This window comes from Malaclemys terrapin, chromosome 1 (genome assembly GCF_027887155.1).
Source record: "Malaclemys terrapin pileata isolate rMalTer1 chromosome 1, rMalTer1.hap1, whole genome shotgun sequence".
Taxonomy (NCBI): Eukaryota; Metazoa; Chordata; order Testudines; family Emydidae; genus Malaclemys; species Malaclemys terrapin.
Window position 1 is genome coordinate 310,391,600 of NC_071505.1, and position 21,825 is coordinate 310,413,424.

At 39.2% G+C, this 21,825-nt stretch overlaps 1 protein-coding gene across 2 annotated transcripts in view; it reads left to right on the top strand.

The window, feature by feature from the left end:
• MIPEP (mitochondrial intermediate peptidase) overlaps positions 1-21,825 on the top strand; it is a 117,043-nt gene that overhangs the window by 27,642 nt on the left and 67,576 nt on the right. For both annotated transcript variants that reach the window (XM_054015425.1, XM_054015426.1), the window contains exons 11-13: positions 15,270-15,423; positions 17,301-17,378; positions 18,825-19,029. In XM_054015425.1, the coding sequence (XP_053871400.1) occupies positions 15,270-15,423; positions 17,301-17,378; positions 18,825-19,029 (437 nt within the window). The remainder of the gene's footprint in view (positions 1-15,269; positions 15,424-17,300; positions 17,379-18,824; positions 19,030-21,825) is intronic.

Sequence of the window (21,825 nt, forward strand, 5' to 3'; positions counted from 1 at the left end):
GAACCCCATTGATTTCAGTGCAGGATTGAGGCCTATACATGCTTTACCCCCACCATGTGGGACCAGGAATATTTTCACCAAAATGTTTCTAAAGTACGTGCAGGAGAGTGAAGGAGAGGTATTTCTGGATTAGAGCACTATCGCTGTTTTGCTCAATTGGTTGAATTTTACACAAAAGTAGGTGGCATTTTTCCACCTCAGATAGTTTTCTAGTAAAAATACTGCAGTAAGGGCCTGATCGGTTTATAAATACCTACACGGGGAACAAAAATGATTTCTTCAATCTAGCATATGGTATAACAGGATCCAGTGGTGGGAAGCTGAAGGTAGACAAATTCAGACTGGAAATAAGGCTCAGTTGTTTAACAGTGAATGTAATTAACCACTGGAACAATTTACCAAGGATTGTGATGGATTCTCCATCACTGACAATTTTTAAATGAAGATTGGATGTGTTACTCAAAGATGTGCTGTAGTTCAAATAGGTATTAATTCAGGGATGTCCTAAGACATGTGTTATACAGAAGGTCATCAGATTAGATGATCACAATCCTTCTGGTCTTACCTGTGAATCTATGAATCCTCCACTGCCCTGCTTCTTCTGTAGTAACTTTCACGTATGCAAGGTTGGTTTAAAATACTGTTAGATCACTGTATAAAGGGTAATGACTAGACAAAGTACCTGGCAATGGGGAATCAGGCCCAAAGAGTGAAATTCACTCCCTCATCGCAGAATATTAGTGATTAGACTTTTGCATGGAACTAAGTGTGATGTTGCACTCCAAAATGCCTTATAGAAATATGCTTATGAGTGTAAATATGACACAACTGGAATATGTTTTATGCTAGATATGCCATGTAACATCTTTGTGCAAAGATTATGTTCTTCTGCATGTATTCATCCTATTTGTATGAATGTATCGTTCTTGTATCTGAAACTAGAAATATGAAATATAACTCTAAAGTCCTATTGTAATTATGCAAAGTGTGGACCATTTATGGTGGTTTGGAATCTTGATGGCTCCCATTAACCAGGATAACTGAGTGTAGATGGCTCTGTTTACTTGTAAGTCTTTCTGTATACCTGTATGCTGGCAAGTGGGTAATGAAGTCTTACAGTGACATGTGATCATGTCACCTGAACTGGAATCCATCTTTAACCTGGTGCTTTTCCATTTAGAAGGAGGGGTGGGGACCCAGAAAGAGACAAAGGATTCCCGCCTTGTGCCAAAGCGCTATCAGGGGGTGGAACAGTACAAAGGGGCTGCAGTCATGAGACATCCCCTAGCTAACACCTGAGCTGGAACAAGGACTGTACCAGGGGAAAGGACTGGGCCCAGGCTAGGAGGAGGCTAGTCTGTCAAAGAAGCTTATTGGAACATCTCTGAGGGTGAGATTTACCTGCATTGTTTCCTACTGTATTAGGCTTAGACTTGCGTATTTTTATTTTATTTTGCTTGGTAATTCACTTTGTTCTGTCTGTTACTTGGAACCACTTAAATCCTACTTTTTGTATTCAGTAAAATCACTTTTTACTTATTAATTAACCCAGAGTATGCATTAATACCAGGGGGGGAAGAGGGGAAGGCAAACAGCGGTGCGTATCTCTCTATTAGTGTTATAGAGGGCAAACAATTTATGAGTTTACCCTGTATAAACTTTATACAGGGTAAAATGGATTTATTGGGGATTTGGACCCCATTGGGAGCTGGGTATTTGAGTGTTGGAGACAGGAGCACTTCTTAAGCTGTTTTCAGTTAAGCCTGCAGCTTGTGGGGGACGTGGTTAAGACCTGAATCTGTGCTTGCAGCAGGCAAGTGTGTCTGGCTCAAACAAGGCAGGGTTCTGAAGTCCCAGGCTGGCAGGGAAAACCGACTCAGAGGTAGTCCCAGCACATCAGGTGACAGTCCCAAGGGGGTTTCTGTGACCCAGCCCATCACACTAAAGTATTTGCACCAAAACCTTACAGGCTATAAGAACGAGCACTGCCATCTTACATGACCCTCCTGTATGTCTTCTCTCTGCTCCAATGTATGCCTTAGCCCTGCCCCTACCTTATTGGAGGCCCTCTGCAAGACTATGTTGTCTCCAGTTCACTTCACTAATTTTCTTTTCAGGCCTGGCTGCACAGAACCCTCAGGCATCAGTTATGTAGAGGTAGCCAGCCCATCAGAGTTTCACAGTGTGTCTGAGCTTTAATCATTTTGTGGCCATTTGTTATGATTGTTCATTTCTGATTCAGTCATCAATTATTACCTCCCATGAAACTATCTTTGCCATCATCTCTCCTTTCACCCAGGGTTCTGTACAAGTTTCTCAGGACTTTTTGATAAAAATATTTTGTCCTTTCTGATGATTTGAAGCATTCTATAATTTGTGCACCCTGCAATATTTTGGATGTTGCAATAGAAAATATTTCCATTTCAGTCTGCGTTCCACGTTGGTTGCATAGTTGTTCCTCTTTCCGTTTTTACTGTGCCTGGTCTTCCAGGTTACACCCCCAGTTTATTCTTCCAGATTCTTTATTTAATAAGAGACTGCATTAGTTTTGCAAATCTTGCTGTAATGAGGTAGTCATTCTAGTCTGATAGTACTCTGGCTTGTTGTTTGTTTCATTTTTTGTTCTTTCCAGTGACTCATTAATATTTTAGGTGTTCGTCTAGTCTTGAGTGTTCATTGGAAGGTCCACACTTGGATGAATTTCATCCCAAATGACTATTTTTACTCTTCTGAATAAAATATGTTTTTGTTAAAGATGATTACATGTAATTACATGTAATCATCTTTAACAAAAACATATATTATATATAGAAGAACAGGAGTACTTGTGGCACCTTGAGACTAACAAATTTATTAGAGCATAAGCTTTATATATAGAGTTTATAGTGTGTGTGTGTGTGTGTGTATACACCCATATAGTTCACATATATGTGTGTGTGTGTGTGTGTATATATATATATATATTGTGTGTGTGTGTGTATATATGTGTTGTCATCTTATATTTAGCTGTATATATATATATATATAGCTTATATAGTTTTATATTGTGATAGCCCCTGGGAGCCCCAGTCAGTGTTCAGGTCTCCATTTTGCTGTGCAGCTATGCAGACATAACCGACAGACGGTCCATGCCCCAGAGTGCTTACAAGCTAAATATAAGATGACAACACAGGTTTTTAATTGTTTAGTAAGCAATTTTCCCATTTGTTGGACTAGGCATGTATTGCTTAACAGCCAGGAAAGGGAAGAAAAAGTACAAAAATCCCTTTTGAAAGAAATAAATGAAAAAACTGTTTCCTATTACGTTGTTTTAACTTTTGTTTCAGTGTACAATATATTTTCTTTCACTGTTGTTCATGTGATTGAGATTTGTAGTCTTGAATAGTATTTTGTATAGTTAACATAGTTGTTTAGAAAGAGAAGCCAGCCATGGCCCTAACATGTCTGGAATGGTTAGAAGTCAACTGTGCTGATTCTATTCTATATTTTCTTAGACTTTGACAAACAATTTTTGTGTGGCAAGAAGGGAAACCAAAACATACAAGTCATATACAGTTGTGAGGGGAGGAGAAAGCACTGTCAGTGGAAAAAATTCTATCCTGAGATCCCAAAAAGCGATGGGGTCCCAAGCACAAAATTGATTAATTTTTTAGAACCTATTGTGCTATCTTTACTAATGTTGATTAGTACCTTGCTCTTAAACTAGTCCTTTAGGAACTGTTGGAACTAATGATGGAGTGCAGCACTGTTCTTGAGGGTGACACAATCTGATCCTTAATTAACTTATTCCTCAATCATCTTGAGTTTTACTTAAATATACTACTACTACTTGAATCCATCACTTCAACTAGAATTGCATTCCCTTTAGTCACCATGCGATCTGAAAAATGACACCTCCTTAAATTCCTTTTAATATATATGTTTTGTTTAACTTCATATAGTATTAGGGTCATTTGTCTAGGTAAATTCAAATGGAACCCCATCCTTAATTTTAAGATGCTTGATAATTAAAATTGGGTGCCTTCATCCCTCTCCTCTACAGAATATCATACATCCTGATCAGTTTGAGCCAGTACATTAATAATAAAATGGGATACATATTGTATCAGTTTGTCCCTGTTTTCAGTCATTGTTTTTGCTATTGTTAATTGTCAATAAAGTGAACATAGGTGCTGTATTGTAGACTGAACATCAGGAGGAGCTCCAGACTCACATGCAGAGCAAACTCTTCTTACTCCCAGTTCATCTGTCCACAATCAAGTTGTTTTTCTCAGCTTTCATCGAGTCTTTTCCCTGGAAACTTGATCCCACTTCAAAAGCGTAGGTCTCCTACCAGGCAGTAACAGGATAGTTTGCTTATACTTTTAAGAAAATTCATTTAAAAAATATTGTCTTCAGCTTTAAAAAAATTTGTCAGTTGAATGTTTTTGTACCCATAGCTTAAATGGCAAAGATGATAGAATGAATATACGTGTATATTTAAGACATTGGAGGCAGAAGTCTGAAATGTGTATTATCAGTGTCCTTATAAGAAGATAGAATAATTAGGAGAACCTCAAGAATTTTGGCAACATAGAGGTGATAAAACAGTGAATGCTAGAACATGCTTCACCTCAGACAAGTAAGAAGTTGTCTGTGTATCTTATAAAATATAATATTATGACTAAGTTTTAGTGCAGAAAAATACCATAATGTTAAGTAAATGATGACAGTATATCTCAGCCAGTGCTAATAATAGTAGACGTACTCCCTAAGGGGCTGATCCTGCAAAGACTTATGCACATAAATAGTCTCACGGAGTTCTCCTAGGTAATATCGGTAGGTCATGCCTGGGAGAAAGGCTGAATGTTGACATAATTGTTGCTTGCCCCGTTTTGCCAGCAAAAGTTACTTACCAGTCTGGGCTGGTTTTTTTGGAGGGGTGCGGGTGGGGACTCTGACTCATTTTTTTGAAGCTGTGCTAAATTAAGTTTGTTTCTAAATGTGGACACTGACAAATGTGTATTTCTTTGCCCTCTGTGGTGACCACTATCTGTGGGGCTGTAGGGATAAACCAGGTAGAATTAGGGATGAATATATTAATTGTGAAGGAAGCCTGTTTCCCACTATGGAGAAAGTAGAAGCTAGCCAAGTAACTGGAGAAATTTTGTATCCCAGGGAAACTAGCGATATAGAAGTTACTAAAATAACTTGGCCCTTCCTCCAGCTTTCTTGTGGGCTCTGAAGTCAGGCTTTTTGCTTCACTAGGAGTAAAAAGGATTTCCCACTTTTCCACAGTGGAAGGGAAAATACCAAGGTGCCTGGATATAACTGTGGATGAATCTTTGACTTTTCAGGGAGAGCTAGTAACTGTCAAAGGCTCTCCCTCAGATTCAGGGAATTACTTCCTGGCATTCTGAGCCTCGGTGTAGAGGAAGCTTCTGGTTCTTGATGAAGCAAGAAAGCAAGAACTGCTCAGGGAGCACTTCAAGATGTTTCTCCTTTTTTCTGTTTTTTACCATTTCTGGTTTGGGTAGCCTGGGGAGAGTGCTCCCATGTTGAAGAGAATCAGCCGTTTTAGAGAGATTGCTTTTAAATATACCCTAAAAAACATATCGACCCCCACCCCAAGTGAAGGAAAATGTGGTAAAACTCTTACTTGTCCTGTTTAGCTAGAAACCTAAAATTCAAGAGTAACATAAGGTTTAAAAAGAAACAGGAAATCACAGTTCTGCCAAATTACCACCTCACAGAGACAGAACGTTCCATAACTGTTTAGGCATTTGTACTGCATCCATCACTGCTGGATCTGAGCACCTGTCTTGAGTAGACCGTGTTCAAGAATATGACTGAAATCTCATTATCTGCCTCTGTGCATTGAAGTAAAGCACCCAACTTGTCAGTGTCTAGATTAGTGGACATGGCATGTTAGAGAAAATCCTGACAGTTAATTTAAAAAAAAAAAAAAAAAATGTGTATTTTTCAGGCAGGATCAGGAGTTTCCAGTAAACATGCATATTGTGACTTTATCTAGCTAAGTGAAGGGATCAGAAAATATATTCAGGCTTGTTATTCAGTTGCTTACTGTATGATGTGCTGTTAGTTGGTAATGGTTGTATAAATGTTTTGAAGTACAGTGGAGTCACATCATACGCACATTTAACTTACGCGAATTCAACGATACGCATGCAATGAGCGTATGCCCCAGAGTGAGCGTGAGATGGGAGACGTGAATCTGCTGTTTGCTCAGTCGACGTCAGTTCCTGCGTGCCTCTCATAGTGTGAGCATCTCGCCGTGCTGAGTGTGATTCTGGTGTTTAAAGATACGTATTTTTCATACAACATGGCCCCTAAACGCAAGCCAACTACTTCATCTGGTGCTCAACCAAAGAAACAGCGATCTGTTCCAATGCTGGAGGAAAAACTGGCTGTGTTGGACTTATTGAGAGACGGTATATTGGTCTCCAGCGTGGCGCGTAAATATGGCCGCAACAAATCTAGGATCTGTGCCATCAAGATTTGAGAGAGAGAAATTCGTCAAGCCGTGGTATCAAGTACTCCAATAATTGCTAAGGTGATGAGCCAGGTGCGTGATAAGACTTTAGTGAAGACTGAAAAGGCATTAAACTTATGGTTGGAAGACATGAAGCGTAAATGTGTGTCTATCGATGGCAACATGTTGCGAGAAAAGGCTCTTAGCCTCTACGCGCTGTTCAAACCTCCCGCTGAAGAGGGACAGCCTTCTGATGAGAAGGAATTCAAAGCCAGCCAAGGTTGGCTTAACAGTTTTAGGAACCGCTTCAACCTCAAAAATGTGCAGACTACTTGTGAAGCTGCATCTGCTGATGAAGAGGCAGCAAAAGCCTACCCCAAACAATTAAAGAAAATCATAGAAGAAAAGGGCTATCTTCTGGAACAAGTTTTTAATGCTGATGAGACTGGGCTCTTCTGGAAAAAAATGCCCAACCGCACTTACATTTTGAAATAAGAAAGACAAGCACCTGGCTTCAAAGCAGCTAAAGACCGTGTGACTGTGTTGTTTTGTGGCAATGCAGCTGGGAATTTAATAAAGCCGGGCTTGCTCTACAGGGCTGCAAATCCCCGTGCCCTAAAAGGCAAGAACAAAAATCTCCTGCCTGTGTTCTGGCAATCAAATAAAAAGGCTTGGGTGATGGCAATATTATTTCTGGATTGGTTCCACAAGTGTTTCATTCCGGAGGTCAAGCAGTACCTCGAAGAGAAAGGACTTGACTTTAAAATGTTGCTGATCGTAGACAATGCTCCTGGCCACTGTGAGGCACTCCGGTTTGCGCATAACAACGTTGAAGTCGTCTTTCTCTTCTCCCCCCCCCCCCCCCCCAGTACCACCTCCATCCTCCAACCTCTCGACCAAGGCGTGATTCGCTGTTTCGAGGCCATGTACATGAGGCTTACGTTCTCTTGGATACGTAGCACTGAGGATGCTGGTCCCAATCTTAATGTGATGGAGTCTTGCAAGACCTTCAACATCACCGATTGCATCACTTATATTAAACAGGCAATGGATACAGTCAAGCCTGAAACAGTCAATGCATGTTGGCAAAACCTATGGAAAGAATGTGTGAATGATGGCCAGGCAACTGGGTGGTGATGGCTTCGGTGACATCCTTGAGGAAGAAATTGAAGAGCTTTAGAGAAACATTGACTAACGAAGAGTTAGAGGAATTGATAAAATCATCTGCAGAAGACAAAGATGATGACGACGAACAGGAAGAGCCAGTAAGTTGGAATCTTCATAAATTTGCTGAAGTGTTCCAAGCAGCAAAACACTTGAATGATTTAATTTCTGAATATGATCCCTCTATGGAACGAAGCCTCAAAATCACACGTCGTATTACAGGTGATTTGAGACCATATCAAGAAATGTTTGAGCAGCTCAAGAGACAACAGCAACAGTTGCCGATCACCAGGTTTTTCAAGAAAAAACAACCAGCAGCAGATGAGCCTGGCCCATTGTCTCCTGGATTGACATCAAGCCCTGATGACCTCCCAATAGTGTCATTGTCATCGTAGACTAGCAAGAATATCCAGGATGAATGGTGAGTGGTTAGGTTTACTGTTTTTTCCTTTTTTATTCGTTCATTCTTCTGACTCCCTCTTTCTCTCTCTTTTATGTAATTAGAAATACAGTACTGTAACATTATATTTTGCATATGTACTCTTTATTGTATACTGTACATTACTGTATACATTATACATTTATACATATTACTGTACAGGGTTGCATATGGTACACAAAACCATGTATACTGCCCTTTATGGGCGAGTTAAGGGATTTTCAAGGGTAATTTTGACTATACGCGACTTTCTTCTTACGCGCTGACTTTAGAACCTAACCCCCGCGTAAGATGCAACTCCACTGTATGTCAGTAATGTGACCTGACTTACAAATATTTTGTTATCTATAATTTGGTTTCAGTTACTGCTGAGCATCGCCTTGGTCTGATATCTTGTATTCATAAGAGCTAAAGGAATTAAGGTAATATCAGGAAAGCATAGTATATCTTACATACCACGGTAACCAGATTTATAAAAACAGTAAATTTGCCTTTTGGCAGTCAAGTGATAACTTACATGGTAAATGGGTCAAAAAGCAGAATCACAGCAAACATCAGGATGATCTCTTTATAATGATGTGGTTTTAAAGTTGTCTTTCATCAGTTCTGAACAATCTTGCGTTGTAAGTGAATCAGTTTGGTTTTAGAGCTCAATTATCTGAATTAACAAAATACCCCGAAGGTACAAGTAACGGAAAAGAGAAAGGGAACATAAAATAGTTGACAACTTGTGGGGAAGCACACAGTGTAAAAAAAAAACCCAAACAACCTCCCCAAAATCACCAACTCTATGAATTCTCTCCCTTCAGGTAAAGGTTTAAATGTCAGAGTTTATTGACCGGTAATGATCATTGGAAGGGGCTTTTCCTTGTTTTGATCTCTCTTCTAGTTAACCTCATGGGCTCCTCTTCCTTTTATCTTGTACTTAAGTTGTTTTCCAACTTCCTTTTAATGTTTGTGGGGAGCAAAAATCAGCCCTAGATTTTTGTCATATTAGAGTTAGTAACATTATATTTCTGTATTTTATTGATTATAGTGAGAAAAAGAGCCTTGTGAAAAATGAGAAAATGTCCAGATCTTTCAGATTTTACAGTTAATGCCTGCCAATAACAAGCCTTGCCAAGCAGCTAATTTGTAATTTACAGGTCTTAATGTTTAGTCCTTAGTGATATTTGAGTAAATATAATCATTCTTTGATGTCCAAGTTTATCAAAAGCATTTTGAATGGCGTAGATGAAAGTCATGGTGCACAAAACAGTCTTAGTTTCTTTCCAAATGAACAGGTTAAATGAAAGCCGTTTTAGAAGCTTGCATTTTATTTAGACTCAGTGAAGTCATACAAGCTTAGAAATAATTATTTATAATGAAACACCCCGTCCTTGTTCTTTATAGTAACACTGCCTTTTTGTTTGATGTATACTGTTCTTGAAGAATAACTCCACCCCATTATGTCAGTTCATTTTGTTAAATCAGTTAGATGCATGAGTTTTTAAAAATAGTGCTGAGCCACATACTTTAAGATGTCTAGATTTCTCCTAAAGTTCATCTTTTAATATAAACCAGGATTTCACATCAAAGAAGCTGTTGTATTTGGTATTTCTGCTTTCTTTGAGAGTGTATTGTGACTTCTTGTTGAAAATCTCTACACTCATCTTCTGCCACTAAGTGCATTATTAAAATAGTTCAGGCTTTTTGGCATGGATTTTGATACAACATGCAAATTCCTTGGCTTTAGAAAACACTCAGGGGGCAGAGTTTGGGGAATTTGGGGAATAAAAGATGGATAATGAAAGCAAGGAAACTAAGTTAGTTATTTACTCTATTGCATCACTGTATTACAGAATTTCGGAAGCGTACCCTGTTGTACATACCGTACATGCTGCTATTCCTACAAGCACAACAGGATAATTTAAGGGGCATCATTACCTTAAAATCATACTGGTGTCTGATTTTTTTTTTTTTTTTTTTTTTTACCTAAGGTAACTAATTGAAAGGTTAAAGGAGATGAAAAAGCATTGTTGTTTTACTTCATGTATTTGACAGCACTTTGTGCATAGTCATTTTCACGGTTTCTCCCATGTCGGTAAGTAGGTAGTTTTACCCTCAGTTTGTTGGGTTTTTACACAGCAACAAGTGAGACAAACATCTTACAATCACATTTTTTCCTATATTTTAACACCACGAACATTACCAGAGGCACTTGATGGCAAAGTTACTATTTAAAACTATTTTTTAATTAATTTTTAAAAATTGACTAAATTTCCAGTTAGCAGTGGCCCTTTACAGATGGAGAAGCCCAGCCTTACCTCATGCTTAAGTCCCTTAGCCTTCAGTTTTTACTGATTTTTTTTAACTGAAAATTTCCCAGATTTTACAAAAGCCGTGGTTCATTTTTTCAAATGATTTTTTTTCACTCAAATTTTGGATTATTAAAGTACATGAAAATACTGATTACATTAAGGATGTCCAATACATTAGATAGATGTTTACATTAATAATTAATATAAGTGTCAATGAAAGGTTATTAAAGTAAAGGCAATGTAGTGGAAGAAACTCGTGTGTGTGTGTATGTATACATACTGTTAATGTACAGTTCTTAAAACCATAGAAATGTAGGGCTGGAAGGAACCTTGAGAGGTCATCTAGTTCAGCTCATGCTGAGGGAGGACCAAATAAACCTAGACCATCCATGAAATAAACCATAGCATTAAACTGCTTTTACTTTTATTACTCTTACTTTTCTCTGTTACTTTTCTTCCTATCCCCCAATATTAACTCTGATATTTACCTAGAAAACTGTTAAGTTAGTTTTTGGCACTCCAGTTTTTTAATTTTTGTAATAAACACTGAAAAATTCCTGTGAATTTTTAAACAAAGAATAAACCAAAAACAACTCTAATACATTCTCAGGCAGCATTTATCTTCCTGGAAATATTTTTGTTGGTTTGTGTGTGTACAATGAAATCAATATTTACCGATTTTAAAATGTAATCCTTCCAAGCTTAATTATAAATGCCTTTATAGGCAGATTCAGTTGCTGACAATGCCTCAGAATGAGACTAGCAAACCACGATGAGCATTCTAACCATCTAACAGGTCTAGCAGATTGCATGTGGGGGGACAGACAAGCAAACGGTAACATCAGGAAAAACTGCGTGCTTAGACACAATCTCCCCAATATATGTCCCCTACTCAGGGTTCATGTTTCAATAGTGGCATTTGTGGCACTTGTTTTTCCACAGCATAATGAGGGCCTGATCCTGATTAAATATTAACAATGGAGAAGTTGTGTGACTAGGCCAAGGTCACATAACAAGTCTGAGGCATTGTCAGAACTGAATCTTCCTATAAAGGCATTTATAATTTGGCTTGGACGGTATCCTTCCCAGTGAATGGCTGTACCTGTGCTCCGCATAATACAGTGAGTGAAGAGAGGAGCTGTTGTAAAGAGGCCCTAGGCTTTTGGCGTGTCATATCTAGTTCTGCATGATTGCTGAAGATCTATAGTTAGAGATAATCCTTGTCCCAGGAGCTTACAATCTAATTATACAGACAAACAAGATATAAACAAACATGTCTTGTTAGCCAACCTCCTTTTAAAAAAAAAAAAAAAAAGGACAGTCCACTTGCTCCCCTCTTCCTCTACATTGCCCACAGGCCCAGCCAGCTTATTGACCTCTGTTGACCCAGTCTGTCTCCTTTCCATTCTGTCTGCCCCACTACAACACTATCTGCTCTCCTCCCAAATCAGATAATGCTTGTGTAACTAAGAGTATGTAAAGGCAAGCCGTGTGGTTCCAGCTGCTCTCCTCCCCTCCCCTCCATCTCAGCATGGGGGTATATTCATGGAGGCAGCTTTTGCCTCAGGGTCCCCCTAAGGAGAGGCCAATGGGTCAACATATCCTCTCCTACCTCTACAATCCATGCACTCCAGTAGTTCTTCCCTCCCCATCCCTAAAAACAGAGAGAGGAAAATTACCTACATCTTCTGGAACACAGAGATTTATACTCACTTTTGTGCAGCACTTTGAGCTTCTTTGGTAAAAGGTATTATATGAATGTAAAATATTATGATTTGCTTGTGCCTTTTTCAAGCAAACATATTTTAAAACATCATGCTAATATAACATTTCCATTGGGTTTCGGCAATAGCAGAAAACATGCTGTCGTCTTTTAACATAGTTGAAATAATGTGCCTGGCAATACATCCACATGTTCTTATCATCAGGTCTTGCATCATCCCTTTAGAAAGTACTGTGCGGTTCTGATCTCTACATATGTATATGAAATCCCATACCACAAATATTGACTTTATTTTTTATCTTTAGAAGGTATGCTTCAAAAGGTATTTATAACTATCACTGTATTGTTATGGGTGCTCCGTGTACTTCCAGTACTATACAACAAATCATAATGTTTGTATCTAAGATTCAGACTCTTTCCAAATTTGTCCTATTTATTTGAAAATTCTTCACGCTGTTCTTTCAAAATGGACACCAATTGAACTGAAATATTATCAGACCAAAACAGAACAGCCTTGTCTCTTATTCCATTCTTAATTTCTTTTGGAATACATTATTATTATATCTATAATGATAAGAATCATATACTTCCTGAAAAATCCTTACTTTACATTGTTGTCTTGAACTTTCTCTTGTCGGGTGATAAATCATGTGCTACAGGCATGAGTATAATACAAAAGGGAAATTGGGCTCTTAAAAATTCGATCTTCTAATAGCTGTGTAGACTGACAAAATAAGATATCAAAACAATGTGTATAAAGACAGTAAGCCTTCACAGTAATTACTAAGTCTTTCCACATTTTTTTAAAAAGAACCATTAAAACACAATTTGCTGTTTGTGCTCAGGTCAGTACTGGAATCAACTCCAGAGAGAGTGGTATAGTAAGAGTAACGTGCTTTGGCAGAGGTTTTTGAGAGGTTTGCATGGTAGCCGTCCTTCTAACTTTCTGAGCTGAGTTAGACAACACGGTAAAAACTCTCGAGTCTTTCTGAGCTTTTTCTACTACAGTTTACAACAGTGCTACTACTGCTGGAGCTGCACCTGTTAGGAATCACAGGGCTGAAAAACACTAGCATAGATGCAGTCTATGTACTGTACTTTACACTACTATGAAGTGTGCCTGCATGCAGAGACAGCAGCCATTTTGTTCTCACAGTTGCTGTGTGTGCTGTTACGGAAGACACACACACACGCACACCCACCTCCCCTCCCATGGAGACTTGTGTTCTGTCTTTTTATTTTCTTTATCTAAAATGACGCCTTTTAGGCTGGAAGCATATGTTTTGCTCTTTGGAGACTTATCAATGATAAAGGAGGAAAGTGTGTCTTGTCTTTTTTTTTTTTTTTTTTCTGTGTCACACCCCAAAGTGCAGCTGTAACATAAGTGGAGTGAGTTTAAATGGTGCTGCCTGTATTGGGGGAAGTAATGACCAGTACAATACCCTTTCAGAGTTCTTGGGTTTTTTTCTGCGTTCTGTTATAGATAAATCAGAATGATACACACGCAAGAAGTCAGAAATAAAATCAGGGTGGAGTGTGCAAATATGCGAAGTCTTGAAACTAAACATCTCCACTATCTTCAACAAATGTTGCCATGGTGGTAGCAAAATACTGCTGGAGTGCATTATAGGCATAATATAAAAGATGGTGGGGGAAAAAAAGCAAACCCACATTGAAATGCTTAAAAGAACGGGTGTAGTGGCTTAGAGCGCTAATCCTGTCCTGCTGTGCACCACAGCCTACTGAAGTTGGGTAGTGAATTGTAACTGCAGTTATAAGCAACATGACTCCAAAAGACGATGCCAAAGTGTGTTTAGTTCTAAAGCACTGCCTTTTGTGTAGGTTGGGGTGAGGAGGAAGGAGGGGTGAGCAGTTTGGATGAAGAGTAACTGACTCTTTCACAGCTTAGCTATAGTTAAGCCTTTTGATCAGAGGCTTTAAAATAGCAGAAAGAAGAACAGGAGTACTTGTGGCACCTTAGAGACTAACAAATTTATTAGAGCATAAGCATCCGAAGAAGTGGGCTGTAGTCCACGAAAGCTTATGCTCTAATAAATTTGTTAGTCTCTAAGCTTTCGTGGACTACAGCCCACTTCTTCGGATGCTTATGCTCTAATAAATTTGTTAGTCTCTAAGGTGCCACAAGTACTCCTGTTCTTCTTTTTGCGGATACAGACTAACACGGCTGTTACTCTGAAACTTTAAAATAGCAGGGTTCTAAATGTTTGGTGTTCAGCTGTTGTAGTCTTCCTGATGCAAATTTAGACTTCAGTGACTACTGATTGGTCAGGGAGAAATAAAAAAAAAATGACATGAAAGAGGAAAAGCATATAAGATGGAAGGAGCAATGATCTTCTAAAGAAAAAGCCACACTAAGAGTGCAGTCATTCAGTATTCTGGAGCCTGGAAGAAATGGCAGATGTAAGGGCAGCTGCTCCCTTGGCTAGTGTGTATCAATTGTTGGCAATTTGTATGCAAATCCAGGAAGCAGGGATGTTTTTGTGGTTGAGGGCCATGCAAGAATCAGGCACTAGGCATTCTGTTCCCAGTTTTGTCACAGACTGTGACCTTGGGCAGGTCACTTAAGCCCCAACTTTCTTAAGTGTTCACTAGTTTTGGATACCTCAATTTTTGGTGCCCAGTTTGCGACATGTAGGGACTGATTATCAGGGATTCTGAGCACTAGGTTGCTTAGGTCTCTAAGGCACTTTCATCCATTCTTACAACTTTTTTGCAGTTTTGGCATTTTGTTGTGTCCTTTGTATTATCCCTATAATGCATGCTACAATATCTTGCTATTCATCTGGCAACATTTGTTCATGATAGACAAGCTGTTTAGTTCAACTCAGTTTGAGCTAGGGGTGCCCAGCACCTATGAAAATTGTGTCCTTCATGTGTCAAGTTGGGTACTCAAAATTAAAGACTTAAACTAGTGGATGCTTTTGAAATGTTGTGCCTTAACCGCTGCCTCACTTTCCCTATTTGAAAAATTAGGTTATTTATTCTCAACAAGGGTGGTGGGAGGTTTAATTCATTTGTAGTTGTGAGATGCTGGGATACAGAAGATGAGCACCATAAAGTGCGTATAATAAGTAAATCAAGACCATATTTTACACCTCAGATTATAAAGCTCAACAAATATTTTGACCCTTTTTTTGTTTGTTTTCTTAGGTATAACATTGAGCCCAGTTTGTACTGTCCATTTTTCTCTCTTGGAGCATGTATGGAAGGTCTGAACTTCTTGTTCAATCAGCTCCTAGGAATCTCTCTCTATGCAGAGCAAACTGAGAAAGGAGAGCTCTGGTGTGAAGATGTTCGCAAACTGGTGAGAATTCTAATTCCTAACAGTCTTAAACACAAAAGCGTATGGTAGAGCTGCTCATGTGGTCTCTTAAGAGACAAGGAACGGGTTTTCAAAGGTATTTAGGTGCCAAAGGATGCAGATAGGCATCTATTGGGATTTTCAAAATTGCGTAGGGCATTTATCTCCAATTGAAGTCAATGATAGGTGACTAGTCACTTGCAAAAATGCCTATCTGCATCTGTAGGTGCCTAAATGTCTTGAAAAATCTCTCCCCAAGTGAAAGATGCCAGATTCAGAATGGCTGGGTCTCTCCGTAGAGAGAAACAGAGAGAGAATTGTATTTTCTGAATTAAACCTGAAATAATGTACATGGTTGTTAACTCATGCAGCTAAAAATGTGCATTCTTACTGTGTAGGGCTTTTACTCTTCCCTTCTTTCCTATTGTGCATGTCTTATTTTCTTATTTGACTCAAGCCTTTCTATTTCTGGCTTGTTCTGTAGGATGGAAGTAGCAGACATGGACTGCTCTCTATTTACCATTTTGCTCTGTTCTTTTGTCCTTCCACTCCCTCCCAGTATTTTCCAGTGGGCATCCTCCCTCCCTCCCTTCCACTTCCAAACTCAGCCTCCAGTGAGGACTGCTGCTCCTCAAATCCTCAGTGGTTAATCTACCAGTTCTGGCTACCCTCTCATATTGGTCTCCTTGGTAAATCAACTCCTGCTGTACTTAATTTATGTTCTGCAGCCCTGGAGTAGTTAACTTGCCATCTGATGGTAAAAGATGGGGTGGTTATTTTTATTGTGTGAGAGTAATCAGTTTATATAAACTGCAGAAATTTGTGCAGTTTGAAGAACAGGAGTACTTGTGGCACCTTAGAGACTAACAAATTTATTAGAGCATGAGCTTTCGTGGACTACAGCCCACTTCTTCGGATGCATATAGAATGGAACATATATTGAGGAGATATATATATACACACATACAGAGAGCATAAACAGGTGGGAGTTGTCTTACCAACTCTGAGAGGCCAATTAATTAAGAGAAAAAAAACTTTTGAAGTGATAATCAAGCTAGCCGAGTACAGACAGTTTGATAATAAGTGTGAGAGTACTTACAAGGGGAGATAGAGTCAATGTTTGTAATGGCTCAGCCATTCCCAGTCCTTATTCAAACCGGAGTTGATTGTGTCTAGTTTGCATATCAATTCTAGCTCACCAGTCTCTCTTTGGAGTCTGTTTTTGAAGTTTTTCTGTTGTAATATAGCCACCCGCAGGTCTGTCACTGAATGACCAGACAGGTTAAAGTGTTCTCCCACTGGTTTTTGAGTATTTTGATTCCTGATGTCAGATTTGTGTCCATTAATTCTTTTGCGTAGAGACTGTCCGGTTTGGCCAATGTACATGGCAGAGGGGCATTGCTGGCACATGATGGCATATATCACATTGGTAGATGTGCAGGTGAACGAGCCCCTGATGGTATGGCTGATGTGATTAGGTCCTATGATGATGTCACTTGAATAGATATGTGGACAGAGTTGGCATCGGGGTTTGTTACAAGGATAGGTTCCTGGGTTAGTGGTTTTGTTCAGTGATGTGTGGGTTAGTCTCTAAGGTGCCACAAGTACTCCTGTTCTTCTTTTTGCGGATACAGATTAACACGGCTGTTACTCTGAAACCTGCAGTTTGAAGGACAAGCTTTGAAATATTTGTACATCAATATTTCAACTGCAGTAGAATAAATTATTCCTATATTATTTTTTATGTAAAAGTATAATGTGCTGCAAAATATATGCAGTATAAACCTTTTCTATTGAATATATCTGAGAGTGATACTTTCTCACCTTCCCAGCTCAGCAGAACTTTAACTTTGGAAATTATATATTTATTTCTTTTCCAGGCAGTCGTCCATGAAAATGAGGGTTTGCTGGGGTACATCTATTGTGACTTCTACCAACGAGCAGACAAACCACATCAGGTAACAGCTATGGGCTGACTTCACTGGTGGTTTTGCTTGAGTAAGGACTACAGTATTTGGGTCATTTACTATTAATGTTAGTCCAGCAACATATATCTGGACTTAGAATCATAGAATATCAGGGTTGGAAGGGACCTCAGGAGGTCATCTAGTCCAACCCCCTGCTCAAAGCAGGACCAATCCCCAACTTTTTTTTTTTTTTTGGCCCCCTCAAGGATTGAACTCACAACACCCTGGGTTTAGCAGGCCAGTGCTCAAACCACTGAGCTATCCCTCTCCCCTAACTAACAAACAAATTCACACATAACAAGACCACCTGTAAGGCCAAACATAATTATAGAAAAATCTATAATGTATTTAGATTCTAGGAATACTTAATTCCAAAGTATATATAATTACACTGATTGTTTAACTTCCTTTAAGCTTTTTATTTTTGCCAATAACTTCCTTTTAATAAGCCCCACATATGTTGAATCCTCAGATACTACACTGACAGGCACTATGAAAACCCTAAAATAAGCAGGTTTTTGAGAGTTAGTGCTTTCTTATTATCTACCTGCTGCTTATGAACAACCAATATCTGAAATCAAATACACTCTGTACCAAGGCAAAAGTCCAGAATGTCAGCTTGATCATTTCTCAAACTTCACGTTAAATAGATGAAGCTGTCTACAATTTTTAGACATGCTGACTACCACCGTGGTGCCAGTCTATAAACTACAAAACAAAATACAACAGAACCTCATTAATTGGCATTAATGACTGAGAAATGTTTTGCAAATGCCTGAATTTTATGAATTTGTGAATAAGCAAACACACACTGTGAAACAGCATTATTACTTATTTTGTCAAGTGTGGTTTGGTTTTAGTTATTTTTGCTAACACTTTGTAACATGTTCTGCGATATATTTTATAAAAGAATGATGTCTTAATAAGATGTCTCCTCACAATAGAGCTTGCTGTTAAAACTCTGCCAATTAATGGGGAGAGACTGTATATGATATATAGTATTTGTAGGTCAGCGAAGTTCTGATGTGACAATAAATAAATCTTTTTGGGATAGATGGGAATTTTAACCTTTTGGATATTTACTCCTTAGATGGATTAAACTTAAACATGCTGCTTTTAGAAAATAAAATTTTGTTCAAGATGTTAAAGCTATTGCAATATTTTGTTTTTATCTTTATGAAATAAAAGAATCTTTTAACATTATTATAATCTCAAGTAAAAAAATAGTAAACAGAGAAGGGAAAGTATCATAAAGACTGGCTCAAATTCTGCTATGTTACATTGAAGCAACTCTATGACGTTAATGGGATTGCATTGGTGTAACAGAGCAGAATAGGACTCTTAATGTTAAGACATTCAGCATTTATTTAATACTGTTAATGTGATAACAGTATCTGTAAGCATGGCTTTTTCTGAGTGGTTATTTTATCTTCAAAGGACTGTCACTTTACAATTCGTGGAGGCAGGTTAAGGAAAGATGGAGAATACCAGCTCCCTGTTGTTGTTCTGATGCTGAGTCTTCCCCATTCGACTAAGAGTTCACCCACATTACTAACCCCTGGCATGATGGAGAATCTGTTCCATGAAATGGGACATGCTATGCATTCCATGCTGGGACGAACTCGGTACCAACATGTCACTGGTAAGACATCAGGAATAGTGATTTTTGTTGTTGTTAAATGTTTGAATGAATAATTCGCACTTATTAATTTCCTGAAGTAGGGAGTATGTATTTAAATAACTGTAGTATCTTGAACCTGGTAAACCAGTAGTTAGGTAGGTAGTTTAGTTTAGTTTACTTCTTCAAACCTCATTTTAAAATAAAGTGTGCAGCTATGGAGTAATTCTGTCTGCAGGGTTTATGTATTTCTTAATCTTCCAAAATATTGTATAATCTTTTAAATTTTATTAGGGTATTAGAGATCTTTATATCATAATGCAGGTTTCAGTGACAAGCCTGTGAAAAGTCACATTTCCAATTAACCCTCCACACCTGTTGATTCAATTTATTATCTCTGTTTACTGTCTTGACTCTTTTAGCACGTAGGAAAAGTATAACTTACTCTTGTAAATGCAACCTGGACGTATATTGCAGCATCATGCAAAGTATCACAATTCAGGTTTCAGAGTAGCAGCCGTGTTAGTCTGTATCCGCAAAAAGAACAGGAGTACTTGTGGCACCTTAGAGACTAACAAATTTATTAGAGCATAAGCTTTCGTGGACTACAGCCCACTTTAAGTGGGCTGTAGTCCACGAAAGCTTATGCTCTAATAAATTTGTTAGTCTCTAAGGTGCCACAAGTACTCCTGTTCTTTTATCACAATTCAGATGCCTGGCTGGCAAGGTTGGAGATTGAAAAGCAGCATGCTCAGTCTTTGGGATGGGATCATGGGTAGGGGGAGATCCCATTAGTCACTGGGTCGTCTCTAGAGAGCCCAGTGACTAATGCACAGAGTGACGTTGACTGGCTTCAAAGGGACATGTATCCAGCTTTTGCTCAGAGGGCGGATTGTCATGATGTGTACCTTTGAAGATGATGGGAAAAATGCAGTCGGTGGACCATCTCACTTTACTCTACCCTTAACTATGAACAAGGATGAAAGGAGCTTTTCCTTTAAAGTTAAGACAAGGACTGTTCTATGTTTCTGATTCAGCTATCACTTTCCTTGATTGAAACTTTAACTCTGCTCTGAAGGTCAGAAATTTAGAGTAATCCTTGACCTCAAATTTTCTTTTTCCTTTTTCATATCAGTTTGTTGTAAGTCTATTTACCACTCCCTTTGGGATGCTGTGAGAATTCCTTCAGCCTCCCGATATTAGTTTGATTTTCAGAGTCCCAATTACAAAAAGTGAAATTGGTCCCCTTTTCTGCTAAGGAATCCAACAAACTCTTTCTTGCTGTCCCTTTGATGCTTTCTAGTGGTGTTGCCCAGTGCCCTGCAAGCTCCCCTCTCAAGTTCTGTTTGTAGTAATAGAATAATGGGTTGATTGAAAGTAAATTGAACTCAGCTTGCACCCAACATAAAAGTATGATGATCCTGGGTTGTAAATGATTTAGAAAACTTATTGTGAAAAAAATTGCATCAAAAGTGATTTTTTAAAAAAACAACGCACTTGCAATATGGAAATTCCAAAGCCAGGCTGTACATTTTGTTAGTTGGTAAACAAAACAAATTGGTAATTTATCAGTGTGGAATTTAGTACGTCGTCTTATCACAAATAAATAAACGTGAATGAACGCACTGCCTACCAAGTCATATATCACCAGACATACACAAAAGGGGTAGTGCACATGAGAAAAAAAGAGAGCTCCTTTTTCATTGTCAGTCCTTTTCAAAGCATGGCACTCAGCATCAGTGTACTGGATGGCAGCTGGCAAGCTGTATGGCCCTGCTCTCATCTTTGGTAAACAGGTCAGAGGCCTGGTTTTGTCCAAACTGGTTGGCACATCATATGCTGCATTTAATATTTGCAGACAGTTCAGAAAGTTCTTTTATATGGCTGCAGGGGCGTGTTTTTTGCCGCCCCAAGCACGGCAGGAAGGCAGCTTTCGGCGGCGTGCCTGCGGGAGGTCCACTTGTAACGCGGGCCGCCGGTGCCGCGCCATCGGCGTCTCCACCGCCGAAGCCGCGGGACTGGCGGACCTCCAGCAGGCATGCTGCCGAAAGCAGCCTGACTGCCACCCTCACCGCGACTGGCAGACTGCCCCCGTGGCTTGCTGCCCCAGGCACGCGCTTGGTGCGCTGGTGCCTGGAGCCACCCCTGCACGGCTGTGTCAGCTGACTTGAGCTTGTGGGGCTAAAAGTTGCAGTGTAGATGTTCTCACTCAGTCTGGAGCCCAGGCTCTGAGACCTCCTTCCCTAGTCACATTCCAGAGCCTGGGCTCCAGCCTGAGCCCGAATATCTGCACTGCAATTTTTAGTCCTGCAGACCAAGCCCCACGAGCTGACCTGGGCCCTGTTAATCAGTTCCATGTTTTTTTACTGCAGTGTAGACATGCCCTAATACACATGCAGCGAAATTTGAGGTTGGAAGTGATATTTGCTTAAAGAGTTTCCTTTCTTCAAGGAAGGAGATAGCTTAACATTGGGATCAGGGGGGAAATAAAATAACTGAGGACTTGTTATTCCTGACTCACATTTTTGTTGCTGCTGTATATACGGCTTTGGTTCAATGATGTCTCATTTTTTCTAGTACCTCTCAGTGTTGGTACAGTGCTGATAACACAGAGCTAGAGTGAAGGTGATCAGGGAAGAGAGAGAGGATTTGGGGATTGTGCTTTTTAAAACACCATTGTGTGACGGCAAATAATTACTTCCTCAAATTTATTTAGAACATGTTTTGAACCTGCAAAAATGCTTTCACCTGATGATTGCATTGTAAAGAAAGGCTAATATAAAACAGAGATACGTGAGCTCAGCAAACAGATGGGAGTTA